General features: G+C 32.8%; 1 protein-coding gene and 1 pseudogene across 1 annotated transcript in view; one reads left to right on the top strand and one right to left on the bottom strand.

Annotated features, from left to right (window-relative positions):
• The window catches only part of ANKS1B (ankyrin repeat and sterile alpha motif domain containing 1B), an 874,817-nt gene that overhangs the window by 92,508 nt on the left and 764,714 nt on the right, over window positions 1–17,595 (top strand). The window contains exons 2-3 of the mRNA XM_023527446.1: window positions 7,174–7,254; window positions 16,827–16,983. Coding sequence (XP_023383214.1) covers window positions 7,174–7,254; window positions 16,827–16,983 — 238 coding nt within the window. The remainder of the gene's footprint in view (window positions 1–7,173; window positions 7,255–16,826; window positions 16,984–17,595) is intronic.
• On the bottom strand, window positions 1,959–2,901 carry LOC105310364 (annotated as a pseudogene).

The raw sequence follows: 17,595 nt of genomic DNA, 5'->3' as shown, positions 1-17,595 counted from the left end.
TTTCATAGGCATCTAGATGAGCTTGCAAAAAAAAAAGCTGTGAAGCAAGAAACAGTAGTAGGATCTAGCTATCGCCAATTATAAACAATACTAAAAAAATATGATTCTATACATAGAGTAGACTGTCTGGATTGTATGGTAGTTGTATGTTTAACTTTTTAAGAAACTGCCAAATTGTTTTCCAAAGCAATTGTACTATTTTAAATGTCCACCTGTGGTGTGCGAGAGTTATAGCTGATTTATATGCCCGTAAATATTGGTATGTGAAGTCTTTTTAATTGCAGTCTTTCTAATCATAGTATCTCATGATTTTAATTTGCATTTCTCTAAAGACAAATGATGTGAGCACCTTTTCATGTTCTTGCCATCTGTATATCTTTGTTGCATCTGTTCACATCTTTTGCCTATTTTTTTATTAGGTTGTTGATTTTACTTTTAGTGCATTTGAGGGTTTTTTAAATCTATTTTGGATCAAAGGACATGTCATAAAAAGTGATTTGCAAATGTTTTCTTCCAGTCTATCTTCTTTTAATTCTTTTAATACTGTCTTTGAAACTATTAATTTTGATGAACACCAATTTGTTAAATTTTCTGGTAGAGTGCATGCTTTTGGTGTCATATCTTTCCTTAACTCAAGGTCACAAAAATGTTCTCTTACATTCTTTGTAGAAGTTTTCTGGTTTTAGGTTTCACTTTTAAAAAATCCACGATTTATTTTAAAATTAATTTTTGTATATGGTATGGTGAGGTATGGATCAAGACTCTTTTTTATTTATTTTGGCCTAAAGATATTTGTTCTAGCACAGTTTTTTAATAATTCATTTCTTTAACGAATTACTGTTACAACTTCGTCAAAAATCAATTGCATATATGTGTAGGTCTAAATGTACTCTTTATTCCGCCATTCTGTTCTGTTGCTGTATCTTTACTCTAATACTGTACTGTGTTGTTTACTATACTTTTATCATAGTCTTGAAATTAGGTAGTGTAAGTCTCCAACTTTGTTTTTCTTTTTCAAAGTTTCTTTAGCTAGTCTTGGTCCTTTGTACTTCTATATGACTTTTAAAATCAGTTAATCAGTTTCTACAAAAAAAGCTTGCTGGGAATTCTGATTGAATTGCATTGAATCTAAAGATTAATTTGTGGAAAATTAACTAATATTGAGTTTTCTGATCCATGATCTTGGTGTCTCAACATTTGTTCAGCTCCTCTTTAATTTTTCTTGGTAATATTTTATAGTTTTCAGTGTATAGCTTTGTACGTCTTTAGTCAAATTTATTTCTAAGTATTTCATCTTTTTATCCTATTCTAAATGGTATTATTTTAAACAAAATTTTGATTTCTTATTGTTCTTTGGAAGCATATAGAAATCCAGTTGTTTTTTATGTATTGAGTTATATTCTGCAACCTTGCAAACACTCTCTATTTGGTTGGTTTCTTTTTTTTTTGGAGTAAGCTTTTCTTTTTTAAACCATTCATTTTCACATAATTTTAGATTTGCAGAAGTATTGCAAAGATAGGTCAGAGAGTTTCCTGTATTTTGACAAAGCTTCCCTAATTAAGCACAATTTTAATTTTAGTAGTTTTTTCTGAAAAAATTCCCTAGGATTTTCTCCATACATAATTATGTTATCTTCAAATAAAGATAGATCTTCTTCTTTCGTTACAGTCTTGATGCCTTTTATTTCTTTTTCTTGTCACTGCATTTCTAGACACTACATTTGCTAGAATCTCCTGTATAATTTCTTTTTTTAGCTGGGTACTGTGTACTTATTCATGATACATGACAAAGTGGAGTTCCCTAAGCCCCTCTCCTTCAGGGAGTCTGGGATGGAAAAGGTCAAAGATGGGAGAGATTCTCAGTGTGTTGGAGGATTGAGTGGGGCAAGGACTTTCAGCAACTGAGGATTTCTTTCTTCCTCTTATGCTCTCACTGGAGCCTGTGGTCCAGGAGGCTCTTACTCCTTGGAAGCCATGTAGACCTACCCTCATGCTGTAGCCAAATTCATTGTCATACTAGGAAATGAACTTGACAGAGTGGTCTTTGAGACTATTGCTAGCCCCAGCACTAAAGTTTGGAAGGATGTGTGTTACGGGTAAAGTTGCAAGAGACAACTTGGTCCTCAGTGTAGCCTGGGATACCCCTTAGTTGGTCCTTGGATGCCTGCTTCACCACCTTCTTGGTGACATTATATTGGACAGCTTTCTCCAGATAACAGGTGAGACCCATCACAGTCACTTTGGTAGCGGGGGCAATAGGAGGCCATGTCAGTGAGCTTCCTATTCAGCCTTGGCAGTGCCAGTAAATGCAGAGATGATGTTCTGGGCAATCCACCCTGAAGTTTCCCAAAGGGGCCATCTGTGGTTGGTCTTCTGGGTGGCAGTGATGGCATGCACTGTGGTCATGAGTCCCTCCATGATGCCACAGTTGTCATGGATGATTTTGGTCAGGGAGGCCAAGTAGTTGGCGGTACAGGAGGCACTGCTGACAACTTGAGTGAGTTGTCATACTCATAGTTAATGCCCATCACAAACACAGGGGCATCAGCAGAAGAGGCAGAAATGATGACCCTTTGGGCTCTACCCTTCAAGTGAACTCCAGTCTTCTCCAAAGTAGTAGAGATACCAGTGGATTCCACAATATATTTAGCATCAGCACCACCCCATTTGATGTTGGTAGAATCTTGTTCCTGGAAGATGAAGATGGACTTTTTATTGAACACAAGTTTCTCATTCTCAGTCTTGACTGTTCCGTTGAACTTGCCATGGATGGAACATGTATACCATGTAGTTAACGAAGGAATCATTGATGGCAACAAAATCCACTTTACCAAAGTTAAAAGCCGCTCTGGTGACCAGGAGCTCAGTATGGACAAATCCATTTACTCTGACTTTGCTCATTGTGTCTTAAGGATGATGCACAAGTGGATGCGGCTTCTGTTGAAAGAAGACAAGCAGAGTGTCTTCAGCACAACACTGAATACAAGTGGTGAGAACAGATATCCTTACCTTTTCTTCCTCCCAAGGGGGAAAGCATTCAGTCTTTTATCGTTAAGTATAATGTTAGCTGTAGCTTTTTTGTAGATGTCTTTTACCAGGTTGATTAACTTTTCTTCTATTCCCAATTTACTGACAGTTTTTATTAAGAATCACTGTTGGATTTGGGCAACTACTATTTCTGTATTTGTTGAGATAATATATGATTTTTTCTTTTTTAGTCTGTTTATATTGTAATTAATGTATGTTAAAACAAACTTGTGTTCCTGGGATAAATTCCATTTCATCATGATGTAGTATCTGTCTTATATATTGTTGGTTTCAACTTGCTAAATTTTTGTTGAGAATTTTTGTGATATATTGATCTGTAGTTCTCTTTTGTCATGTATCTTTATCTGTTCTCACAGAATGCTACTCTTATAGAATGTTAGGCACTGTTTATGCCTCTTCACGATTTTGGAATGATTTTTATAGAATTGGTATTATTTCATACTTTCATGTCTGGCAGAATTTCCCATTGAAGCCATATGGGCCTGGAGGTGTTTTATTTTGGTTTGTTTTGTTTTGTTGGAAATGTTTTTAACTACAGTTCAAATTCAATTTCTTTAATAGATGTGGGTGCTATTCAGATTATCTCTTTCTTTTTGAGTGTTTGGTAGTTTGTGTTTTTTAAGAAATTTGTCCATTTCATCTAAGTTTTCTAATTTATTAGAATAAAACTATTTTCTGCTACTAATTCATTTATTATCTTTAGAATATGTAGTGATATTTTCTCTTTCTTTCTGATATTGGCCTTTTTTTTCTGATCAGCTTGGCTGTAGATTTATCAGTTTTATAGTTTTTTTTTAAGAATCAGTTTTGATTTCATTGATTTTTTTCTATTATCCTGTTTTCTGTTTCATTGGCTCTGTTCTTTTTTTTAAAAAAAAATTATTTTCTTTCTTTTGCTTATTTTGGACTTAATTCTATTCCTTAAAATGAAAGTTTTCTGTTTCTTAAGGTGAAAGGTCATCATTGGGGGCATTGCTAATATTGTCATTTTAATGCTATACATTTTCCTTTAGATACTGCTTTAGTTGCATCCCAAAAGTTTCAGTGTGTTGTGTTTTATTTCCTTTCAGTTTAACATACTCTCCAACTTCCTCTGTGATATATCCTTTGACTTATGTGTTATTTACTTATGATTATTTGTGAGCTTTTCAGATACCTTTCTGTTAATGATTTCTAATTTGATTCCATTGGGGTCAGGGAACATATTTTGAATGATTTGAATCTTTTTAGATTTATTGAGATTTGTTTATGGCCCATAATATAGTATATTTTGGTAAATGTTCTGTGTTCACTTGAAAAGAATATGTATTATATAAATGCCAGTTAGGTCAAATTGATTGGCATTATTATTCAAGCCTTCCAAACCCATATCGATTTTCTATTTACTTATTTCTATCAATTATTGAGAGAGGAGTGTCGAAATCTCCAAGTATAGATGAATAAGACTATTTCTCTTTTTTCCTTCATGTGTTTTGAAATTCTGCTATTATATGTATAAAGGATCATTAGGATTTTTATATCCTCTTAATAAATTGCCCTCTTTATCATTAAAAAATGACTTTCTCTATTTCTTGCTCTAAATATTCTGTGTTCTAAAATCTAGTTTGTTCAGTGTTAATACAGGTATTCAACTTTCTTTTGATTAATATTATTATGGATTTTCTGTCCTTTTACTTCTTATCTATTTATATCTCTATTTAAAATGGATTTCTTGTAGTGAGCATATAGCGGGTCTCTCTCTTTTTTTTAATCCAGTCTGATAATTTTTTCTTTTTAGCTAGGGTGATTGGACCGTTTAGTTAATGTAATTATTGATATGATTGTGTTTACTCTCTGCTTTCTACCTGTCTCATCTATTTTTTGTTCCCCTTTCAATTTTTTTCTTTTGCCTTTTTTTGATTTTTAAAAATGAGTCCATAGGTTATTTTAAATGAATACATTATATTTGTTTTAAAACTCTTGCCTATGGCATAAAAATAACCCTTTGTTTTTATTTATGTAATTCAATACTCATTTATTAAATAGCTATTGTATTGTTTAGAGAAAGAGTTTTGGAGTAGATGAGTATTGATCTGGGCTTTGGAGTAATGGTAAGCTATGACTGGTTAGAGAATCTCTTATAAGTTAGTAGGAGTGTGGTTAAAGGCACCGAGGTAGAAATTAATAGGGCAGGACTGCATGAGTTTAGGAGGAGGAACAAAATCACAACAATTCTAAGACTATAATAGGAAATTGAAAATGCTTCAAAGATTGATTAAAAAAATGTTAAAAGCCTAACCAACTTAATGAAATTTGTAAAATATAAACATTTTATCATTTTCCCGGTTTAACTGTCACATTTTTTCTTCTCAGGAGGTAAGGTACCTTTGGATTGAAATAAAGTTAAGATCAAAATAATGTTAAAACCTTAGAATTGACTAATTATATTTGGACAATAATCTCCTCAAAACTTTAACTACCAAATAAGTTGTTTAATTTTCAACTAACTTGACCTCTTCACTTCTTTTTGGAGCAATTTCCTGTTTTAAATTGGGTAATGATTTCTCTTGTTTTTATTTCTACTCCTGGACAATTCTCCATGTTCTTCATATAAACTTCCCCTTTCTGGACTTTTAAATATTGTGAATTATCCATAGTTCTATTGTCTCTCCTGCATTTCTCTCATTTTTCTCTGAAAGTTTCAGTGAGGGTTGGGAGATTTTCACATTTTGAGTTGCCTTATACTTGGAGCTATCTAGCCACTTTAGGTTTGAGATTAAATATAAATAAATATAAAATTTTTAAACCTGGGATTTATAGGTTTTAACTAATATTGACCTTTGAGTAAGGTTTCATCTTGCACCCATATGCAAATTTCCCACTTGAGGATTTTGAGTCTAATGACCTCTCTCTCCCTCCTACAGAGTCTAATATCAGGCACTCCCATAATTTTTACCTTCTGTTTAATGATTAGTTCTAACAGTCTGTTGAACTATGTTCTAACAAATATAATACATACAAGTACTGTGTTCTAGTAATGTCCTAAGAGCTTGATAGGTATATATTGGTTACTTAAAATTCAGTGTCTCCAAACCTGAAGTCATTGTTTGCTCTCCATCTGCACTGTCCTCCCAAGCAGATTTGCATCTTTTTTTCACATCTTAGTTAATATTGTTATTTTCCTTCTGGTCAACTAAGCCTAAAAGCTGAGTCATCTAGATGACCACTTCCTCCTTCCTTCAGTTGGGCCCTGCATCTTATGGATTTTCTTTGAATTAATTTTTGAGTAAGTTCATTCTATTCGTTTTCATTGTCCCGCCTTAGTTTTAGTCTGTTATGATCTCTTGTTTAGAATAGCTATTTATTTCTTCTCAGAGATGGCCTCTGTGTTCTCTGGCACCTCAATTATCTTATTTGTCATTGTTAGTTTATGTGTTTATCTTCTCCATTAGACTCCGTTCTGGCAGAGAAGGACCTTGAATTATGAATTTGTACTCTCAGTGCCTAACTTATATGTGACATGCAGTTGGGGTACAATAAATAGTTTGTGAATACATGAATTAGCTTGTCATTAGATGTTAGTTTTGATGGCTTTAATATCATCATGAACATTATATAAATTCACTTTTTGGTCTATTTTTGGAAAAGTATCTTTCAGTGCCTTATTTATTAAAAAACTGAACATAGTTTCTATAATTTTAGTGATCAAGGATAAAATGAACTCTTTTATATAGCTGCATGTTGTCTCCAGAATATTCTTCCCACGGCGCAAAAATAAGTTAAAAGGGGCATCATAAATCTTTATTATTTGGTATATAATATAGTAGCTGAATGTTAATTACTTCCAACATTTAACTCATTATATAAAGTAACAGAGAATTTTTGGATCCAGATTTTAATATATGGCAGTGGACCTACATCTGCTGATAATTTCTGAAAGTAGTTATAGTCCCTAATAATTTCTTTGCATCAAGTAAATGAAGCTTTTGTTCTGAGGGGAATGTATGAAACATGGCAGTCGTTTTCTACATGACTAAAATTTTCATATGCAACATGCTGCCTGCTGTGGGACTATCAGGCTTCTCTTAGTTTTTTAAAGCACGATTCTGCTTAAACACTAACTCTGCACTTGTGCTTTATTTGCAGCATCTGGCGAGGCCCGAACGTGAATTGCACAGACAGTTCGGGTTACACTGCTTTACACCATGCAGCCTTAAATGGACATAAGTAAGTGCCACTTATTTGGATTGGAATCCTCGTGTATTTAATTCCATGCGATGAAGTTAATTATGTCTGACGATACCTGTCTAATGTTGCCATGAGTCCCCTGGGCTTAGATGAATTTGGAGAGGCACCAGGTGGCAACAGTGACAACCTTGGTAGGAATGTTGCTGAGGGTGATTATGTGCAGAGTGTAAACTGACAGAATTGCTCTAAAATAGTCAAATATCACACAAGGAGAATGAAAGAAGTGACAGACATGTTAGTCATGTGTAGATTTATAGAAGGAATGGAATAAAACCACTTAATAAGATCACTCTACCTTTTTTGCTATCTTCATCTAAGATGGGATTATTCACATAGGAGTGAAATCCTTATAGATTCATGCTGTTATGAGCCATGGGAACTTGTATGAACCACTTTGAAATCCTTCACATTTAGCTAAAATACATTTTCTTTGGCATTCTTGATGGTCTTTCTGGTTTTAAACTTGATTGTTTAACCTATGGAATTATGTTTCAAATGATGTGATAATATACAGTATGTAGAGTGAAAGAGTGTGCAACCCTAACAACCTCTTCATTTCCAGTGTTTTAGCTAGGCAACCTAAAGATTTAGTTGCAGAGTCAAAGTATGAGGTGGCCTCTGAATGATTCAGATGTTCTGTCCTTCCCCATCAGATGAAAAGTGACCCTTTTCATGTGTCTCTCCCTCCTACCTCTTTTTCCTTTGCTCTAATGATTCAAGCTGGTCTTCCCAAATCTGGATCATTTCACTGCACTTGAGTTTTTCAGATGTGGTAATTACTGCCTAAAAAATGCTGGTTACCTTTTCCTTTCCCACCTAACATTTCCTTTATTTTGTGAATTGAGACACAAGGGACTTGGTCATACTTGATCATTTTTTATTGTCTTAAAGTTCTCACACAAGAAACTTATCATTTTGTCATTATTTATCACTATGACTTTCTTTTTTCTTAAAACTTATCACATAAATATAACATCATTCTCTCTGGAGAATCATCTAAGTTGTATAAAATATCAAAAACTTAATCTTTCATCACTTGAATTCTTAGTATCAGAATTCCCAAATTATATTTCTTTTATTCCAGTCCCTATTCTATATTATGTCATCTAACTTAGAACCCTTTTATTTTGCCAGGTCTTTTTCAACTATATTGCTGTACTTCTGTAGAGTGCAAAATGTGTCCAGATCCTTATCATCCTAATGTTTTAAACGAATTACTTTTTCTTCCCCCTGCTTTATACCTGCGTCATCAAGAATGAAGCCAAATTAAATCAGCCCAGGGTATACAATACTGATGGCTTCTTTGGCCATCTTAAATTTGGATTCAGGAGACATTCCAGTGGGGAAAACAAGCAATCAAATAATGGACAGAAGATCTTGGACCTGACCTTTTGACCTCTGCTACCTTTCTTCTATCTCAGCTTGGCATGATAAGCACGTCTCAAAATAAGGTTGCCCCAAAATGAATTAGGCTTCATATTCCTCCTTGATTTTCAATATTTAGTCAGTGTCATTGATTTATACATAATGGCCTATGAAGTTCTAATCATTGAGATATTTCCCTGTGGCCCACTTCATAATTTTTAGTTTCTATTGGCAATATACAAGTGAAGATGATTTAAGTGAATTGAATAGCAGTCATTAAGATCATCATAAAAAGATGGGGATTTTACTAGATATCTTTTAAGATCTCTTTAATTGCAGATATTCTCTGAGATTTATATATCTCTGCTTTGCTTATCTGAAGATCTCTTATCTTTTTAATGCTTTCTAGAAAGATTTTTACTCAGTGTCATTCTATAGGCATTGGAAAAAAAAATTTTAATCCCATCTCCCCATCTCTGCTAGTTATGTGACCTCGAGCCATTTAATTAACCTCTCTAGGCCTCAGTCCATGTACTGAATACATAGGCTGGATATTTTCCCTTATTTCTTCCAATTTTAATATTTTATAATATACTGTTTTGGTATTATTTGTGGCTCTGTTATGTACTATGATGCTACAACTCTGAAATTTGGATTTTCATCTAGAGTGTAAAATTTCTTTACTTTAAATTATTTAAATTACCCATGGACTTTTAAAATTAGAGGTCATTTATTCTACCCTGCCCTCTTCACTTCCTTCATTTTATAGATGGAGAAACAAGGCCATTCTGGATAAGTGACTTAGTGGACAGTTATTAAGGTGATGCCATGTCTAGAGCCTAAGTGTTTTAGTTCCATGTGTATGCTTTACCTATACTCTACCTTCACTCCCCTTAGTGGTTATATGCACATCAATTTCCTAAAGTCTTGCTGGCTTTTCTCTGCCACATTATGTATTTCTGGGCTGCCTCCCATTATCATCAAGTAGTGTGTTCACATGGAATACTAATTTTACTATTGGCTTAAGGAAAGCTATTTGAAGGAGAAAAAAAATGTCATAGAATATATCTCAGAGCCCAAGAAGAATGATTATTCTTTTCTTTGCCTTTGCTCTTCTCACTTAGCATAGGTAATGAACAATTGATCATGTTGTATTCTTTCCAAGTAAGCCTTAGCAGTCAACATAGAAGCACATTGTTTCCATGTTTGTTGCTATTGTTGTTGTAGCCATCAGCTCTAGATTGTTTCCATAAACATTATGATTTATAGGCTAAAGTCATTGGAATCATAGAACTAGAAGTAATGTTATAGAGTCTTGTAGTTTATTCTTTTGCTTTGAACACAGGCTTTTCCCCTACCTCCAACATGTAATCTAAAGCCTTCATACTGCATATTAAACTCGTTTCCCCTTATTTTGTATGTTTTATTTGGAACACGTTTTTATCAACACTAGTTAATTCACAAATGGAGCAGCATTTTGTACTTAAAAAACAGTATTTTATAACAAACTGTTCATCTTCACTTAGCCACATCAGGACACAATAGAAAATGTACTCTATTGGTGATTTCCTGGGTCATTTGTAATTACAGATTAGAAAATTATTACCTTTAGATGATAGAAAAATCAGTCAGTAGAACACAACCCACTAGCAACAATTACAAATAAATTATTTCAATAGATAAGATTGAGATCTATGTATTACTCTATTTTTCTTTTTTAAAATATGGAGAATTCATTGCCTCTCTTGGATTTCTACTACAAATTCGATTCTCTTAATTCTCTTCTGAATAGCAATTAGCTGGTGTGGGGGAGGAAGAAATTTTATTCTACCCTTCTAGAGTCTTCTGGCTCATCTAAAAATCAAATCGACATGAGACAGATTATTAGTAAGAGAAAATAACCAAATTTAATTACATACATCATATGGGAACCACATAAACAGGAAATAATCAGAGACCCCACATACATGAGAGGTTCAAAGACAGAAAGTTAAAATGTGGTATATATTGCATTCTGAGCTAAGGATGAGGTAATGTGCCCGAGGCTTCAGAGGGAGGAAGGTCGTTCACAGGATAAGAAGAGCCTATGTTCAGTAGTTAGAAGTTTGCCCTGCCCTATGGATAGGTCATAAAAAGTTACTTCTGATAATAATTCCTATTATGGGGAAGTTCCCTAATTTGAATTCTTTAAGGGAAAGGCAAAAGTTTCTCTTGAGCCCACAGGGTCTCTTTTGTCTTCAGCTTAAAATAATCCACATGCCAAAGGAGCACACCTTGGGGAGGCCTGTTCTGAACCCCTATACTGGCCACCTGGCTTGCTTGTCTTTCTTTCTGCCTCTTCTCTCTTCCTCTCTCTCTGCTTTCCTTCCTTCTTTCCCTTTCTCTTTCTTTTTTTTTTCCTTTGCTTTTCTTTCCTTTTCTCTTTTTAAATGATAATATTATTGTTTCCTATAAGGTTTTTCTAAACCCATATATTTATATTTCATTTCAATTCGCCTCTTTATATCAAATTGCTCCTTTTTTTCTTCTTGAGTTTTTTATTTAAACTATATTGGTATATTGTGATTCTGGATGCTGTTTTGAAAAATGTCAGTGCTAAATTGTTATCATATCTTTGAAATATATATGTTCTTTGATATGTATGGGATTAAAATATTTTCTATTCTTGCTTCTCATTCTTTTAATATTTAATGCTTGAATCTAGACTGTAATTCAGATTATATCTCAAATTGGATCTAGAGTCTAGATAGTAAGCTATCTATACTTTTAATTTGCTTTTTCTTAGGCTTGCTAATGAAAGAAGGGTACTTCTCTCCAGAATTTGTATAGTCTGAAGTTGTTGTTTGAATAACCTAGAAAGATCTTTGGTTTGATTGCTTCTTTCCTGGATAAGGATATTAACAAGCTAAAATTTGGCTTTTTTCCCTCTAGAAATCTACGAGAATAAATTTAACATATAAAGGAGCTCCAGTTAGAAAGCAGAGTGTATTGTCTTAAAGTCTTTTGACCTGTCAAACATGTTGGCCACTTTATTCACATTAAAGAGAAGTAAAATCTTCACAAAAATATGAAATCAAAAAAGCCTTCAAGAATTTGAGAATTTCATTAGTTTGTTGATGTTACATCCATATGAAGATGATTTGCATTTATTTAAAAGTTCTTTGGACTACCAACAAGCAAGAGTGGATGGAACGAAATAAATGTCTTTGATTTTGATTTAATTATAGGGAAACTGTATAAAAAAGTTTAAATGTTGAACTTTCCCAATTTCATTTTGCTCAGAATGTATACTGAAACTTCTTTAAAAAAACATTTCATATTAATCAGAAGTATATATTGATCAGAAAATGAAACAAATTAAATATAGTAGCAAAAATCAATACTTTTAGAATTTCCATTTTACCCAAACTTTCATACATTAGCCTCAAGCTGCACAAGGTTGCAGTGATTTAAACTGGATTGTTATTAAATTTATTTGATATGTGTTTAGCTCCTGGGAAATGGATTTATTTTTCCTATGATCCCATTAACCACATTTATTTTAGGATTTTAGATTATTTCTCACTTATCAAATTCTGCATATAAGAAAGAATGCCATTTTACATTTAAGATAAATAGGGATTACTTCTCTGCTTGCTATTCTATAGACATTGTTTGTCACTGTAGCTTAATATTTCATGCCAGGTAACTAAGCACAGTCAACATGTTTATTTGTTGATACCTCTAGAAGATATGAGGTTCAACTTAAATGAAAATAGAAAATAATAATACTGATTTGGTATGATCCTAGTGTTAACTATTCCTCTAGTTTAGATATTATAGAAAGTACTTGAAATTTAATTTGTTCTTAATGACTCTGGATGAAAAAGTCCAATTTAACACATATTACTTATAATGCACATGGATACATCAGAAGAGAGATAAATGACAATTTGTTGATTAATATTTTATTTATGATTCAGTAAGACTAACAGGTACTTATTTGATTAGAGATATAACTTTATCATTCACAAATCTGTTTTCACATTAGAAATCCAAACCAAGCCAGTTCATTAGCTGATATCTCTGAATAAGATGACAAGCTCAACTTGAATAAAAATTAAAAAATAAATTTGAAATAATAAAGTGAATTAATTTTTTAAAAACAAATGAAAATAATAGTATTGCATTAGGATCTTAGTATTCACTGAAGGCCATTTCACAAACATATATATTATTATTTTCTGATTTAGATATTAAATGGTGGGCACAGGGTGGGCAAGTTTTTTCTTTTTCCCTTCTAGCTTATTTGGCTGCTCTAATAATTAAATGAATACAAAACAGTTTAACAGGGACAAAAACAAATTTAATTACATATGTACAGGAGCCCAACAAAAATATAAAATCTAAAAAGCAGCCAGGAAATTGAGGCTTATATAGCATCTTGAGCTGAGTAAGGGGTTAGGGGTTTGGGGACACAAAAGGAAGGAAGGCCATTCACAGGAAGGTGAGTGATGTTTGGAAAACAAAGGTTGCCCTGTTACACAGATAAAGTTTCTTGGGCAAAAATGTATCTCTGGTAGTAGCTATCTTTTGGGTAGTCAGTTTTTTCGCTATATCATAAATCTTGATAAATAACGAATTCATATTATGTACATTATTAGAAAATGCCAATAATTTTAGCCAAAGAACAAATGAAATCCTGAATGTTTGAGTGAGAGTGAAGACAAATAAGATTGATAATCTCGTTACACTTTCCCCTTTCCCCTTTGAAAGGAAATGGTTTTAGAAGTTTCAGAATATATTTTTATTTGCTTAGGCATTGAGAAATAAAATTAAAACCTTTCGTATGATTATCTTTCCCTGGTATATAAATTTTAAAAAGGCTATTTTGTCAAAGGATAAATTCTACATTCCAGATTCAGCTATTTAACTGTGCTTCCTTTGGTATTATTTTATCTTTTATTTAAATGCTGAAATATTTCAGTTAAAAAAATGTCACTGAGATTACTCAACATTGCAGCAGCCTGCCTTGAGAATAGTGCTTGATTTTATACAATTTTATAGTCATATATGTTTCTCATTTGATTCAAACCACAACCCTCTAAGACTGGCAGCAAGATGTGAGATCTAAATTTTATTTTAACAATATTTGGAAGACAGACAAAAGTTATTTGATTTGCCCAAGGTAAGCAAGTTTAGTAAGTGGTAGAGAGTTGGAACTTCAGATCATGTCTTTTAATTTTTAGCTTCTTTCACTATTCATAGGTATTAAATCCTTTTTAACTCATCATAGTTATTTATTCCAGAATTGGAGACCTTATATAATAACTCTTACATAGCTGAGAGATGAAGAGAAGTATATAAACTGAACAACCTTCAAGTGTCCTTCTGATTTTTACGTTCTTTTTTGCAAAGGGTGATTTGCTGGAAGCATTCTTACTTATTAAAGTATTTCAGTTTTACTTGGGGCACGAACTAATATTTTTATAGTGCTTTACTATCTTTCAAGTGGCTTCTCTTCTGTGATCTCATTTAAAAATCTTACTAGTCTTGACCAGTAGATATTATTATTATTATTACTACTATACAGAAAAGAAAAAGAACAATATGACTAAATAATTTTTTTAGGGTCACATCATTAGGTAGTTTGTATAGCTGGGACTCAAATTCCAAATTTTCTAAATACAGATCTTATAAAATCATAGTGGTTTTTAAAAAGGATGTTAAAATGAGATTTATTCTTATAATCTCTGAAATCTTATTGATAGAAAATTTAGGACTCCTTGAAACTTTCTAAATATTTTTATAACATAGTTGTGATTATGTCATCATGGTTTCATACACTTATCAATTAAATCAAGTTTTCCAAGGGTGGGGAAGGAAAAATAATTTTCCCTCTACCCTTCCAGGTTCTTGGCTAAGGCTCCCCTCTCTCTTCTCTTTAATAAAAAGACACATTAACAGAAGAAAAAACAAAACAAAACAAAACAGAAGCTTAATAACATGTATACCTTCTGTATAGATGGTAGAGACCTGGGAACACTGAGTAACTCCCCCCAAAGGCCCAAACCATCACCTTAAATACTATTTCCAGCTAAAGACAAAAGAAGATGTTGGGGTAGGGAAGTTGGGGTGGGGCAAGTCAGTTATGGGTGGTTATCAGAAAAAGCACAGGAAACAAGGTATGGGGTTGTTATGCAGATTTAAGTTTCTGCCTTCTCCATGGATAAGAATTTCTAGAGATTAAGGACATCTTTCTCCTGATACACAGAGGGAGATAACCTTTATAAAAAGAGATTTATCTTTTAAATATAAATGTCTCTTTAAAAAGTGTAACTTCTCAGTTTTCAGAAATTTTTTCCCCTTATATCATAAAAAATAGTCAGCCTAAAATAATCCTTTTGCCAAGAAGGCATGTTTTGGGGTGGCACATTCTGCTCCCTTTCACAAGTTTAGGCCACATTCTGGGCAATGTATTTTATGATTTACTCTAATTTCGTATTCGATTGTATTTATTTTTTGGTGGTGTCTGGGAGGGAGAAATGCTTTTCTATGCTTCTGGGTTCTTTCAAATCAATATGAGACAGATAATAATAAGAAAAGATAACCAAATTTAATTATATGCCTATGTATGGGAATCATGACTCTCACATACATGAGAGTCAGAGACCCCACATACATGAGAGGTTCAGAGACAGACAGGTAAAATGAGGTATGTATGACATCCTGAGCTAAGGATGAAGTTTGGCACCTGAAGCTTCAGAAGGGAGGAGGAACATACAGATGGATAAGAAGAGCAGATGTTCAGTAATTAGATATTTGTCCTGCTATATAGATAGGCCAAAAAAGTTATATCTAATAATAACTCTTAATATGGGCAAGGCCCATGATTTAAATTCTTCTAGGTAGTTAAGTGATGGGGCAGAGGGCATAAGTTTCTCTTGAGCCCACAGGATCTTGACTGCCTTTTGCTCAAAGTAATTCACAAACCACAAAACCACATGTTTGGGTGACTGGTTCTAAACTCATACAATGGGCTAGCAGAGTTCTAATTTAACGTCTATTAAAACTTCCTCTACCTTTTCTCATTTGCTACTTCCATTAACTTCTGAATATTTAAACAGCTCTTTGTGTTACATTCATTCATTCATTGTTGATTTGTTACATATAAGAAACAACTTTAGAATATATTAAAATTATATGTATGTATGTGTGTATTTGCATATCTAAGATTTCATTTAATGAATTAATAGAATTTGCTTTTTAAATGCATCCAAATGAAAATTTTTTTTTGTTTAGAATGACAGTTTTTGATTGTTACAAATATCAATATAATGTATACTAATAATTTTTAATTAATTTCTCCTGAGGTTGAGTATTGTGGTTCAGAATTTTTACTTTGAAAACCTGTTGGGGATTGACTACAAAATCCTGTAGGTAGAATACACTGAGTATGCACTAAAATTGCATGGGTAGTGGAATTTGCCTCATAAATGAATTTCTCTTTTGAAATAATTTTTTAGGCTTGGGAGGAGAAAGGTGAAGGAGTGCAGAAGTAAGAACATTACAGATTCAAAGTGTGTTGTGCTGAAAAGTTATTAAACTTTTTTTTTAACCTTGAGCTTGTACTGCAGGAAGCTTGTAAGGGTCTCTTTCCTATTGTGCTGTCTGCGTTCTCTTTTATATGCATCTTCAATTTCTTATTCCAATTCTCAATAGGAATGATGTATAAACTCCCTAAATGTCTCTTTGTAGTATAACTTTTTTTTTTTTTTTTAAATAAACAAGGAGTTTGTATCTCAACTTTTCCTTCAGGCTGAATCTCAGGCATGAGCTATCTGAAAATAGCTTCTTAAAAAAAAATGGGAAGAGGTACGCTTTTAAATTGCTTTACTTAATTCAGTTAATGAAATTAGACAATTTTGCCCACATGAATTCTCTTAAGTAGTTTCATTGGTTAGTCAGTGCTCTCTGTATGTATGTGTGGTGGTGGTGGTTTTCCAGGTGAGTAAAATAGGCAAATATTGAATAAGCAGACTTTTAAACCCAATTTTATGTCTTAGTACCTTGAATGATTACTCTAAATTGCCAGCCAATATCTAGTATTCCTTTAGAATTATCTGTTTAATAAAATCTGTATTATTCAGCATATTTTCTTTTCTGTTATATGTCTTATTCTTTTACTTTTTTTTTTTCCTTCTTAGGGACATAGTTCTCAAACTTCTTCAGTATGAGGCATCAACAAATGTAGCAGACAACAAAGGTTATTTTCCTATTCACCTGGCTGCCTGGAAAGGAGATGTGGAAATTGTGAAGATTCTTATTCATCATGGACCATCACATTCCCGAGTCAATGAACAGGTGCACTTGTCAAATGTTTGCTCATGCTATAATTTTTCTAGAGTTTTGCGAAGGCAGAGCCACATTGAAAATTTGACCACGTCTGTCTTTACTCTGCCAGAAACCTTTCCACTGCTGAATTTCCCAAAGGAAAATTTGAAAAATTTTTTGGCATTTTTATATAGTGTGAAGGCAGTAAGCATTTGTAAAGATAGTTGTTAAGAAGAAAATCCCATATAACGGTAGTTATATTTTATAGTTGCTGAATGTTTAAAGATAGAACAGAATTCACATTTGTAATGCTAATTAGAGATTTCTTTAATAAAATTTTAAATACTAAAAGAATGATGATAGCTATCATTTGTCTAATGCTTTACCATTTACCTAGCACTTTCACAGTAAATACAATTTTGTGAATCAAAATGAAATACAGTATATATAGTTGCTAGTTACATATTACATTAAAAATTTCTTATATATATAAAGTCAAAATATTTGCAAGTATATAATTTGCATATTACACATAAAAGATATTAAAAAAAGAATGCCATTGTTAGTATTCTAAATATATAAGACCACAAATTCCAGAAAGTGAACTAAGATCCCCTAATCGGTATGATAACAAACATCTTG

Source organism: Pteropus vampyrus, unplaced genomic scaffold (assembly GCF_000151845.1).
Source record: "Pteropus vampyrus isolate Shadow unplaced genomic scaffold, Pvam_2.0 Scaffold16, whole genome shotgun sequence".
NCBI classification, from domain to species: Eukaryota; Metazoa; Chordata; class Mammalia; order Chiroptera; family Pteropodidae; genus Pteropus; species Pteropus vampyrus.
Note: the sequence above shows the minus strand (reverse complement) of the source record. Positions and strands in the feature narration are given on the sequence as shown.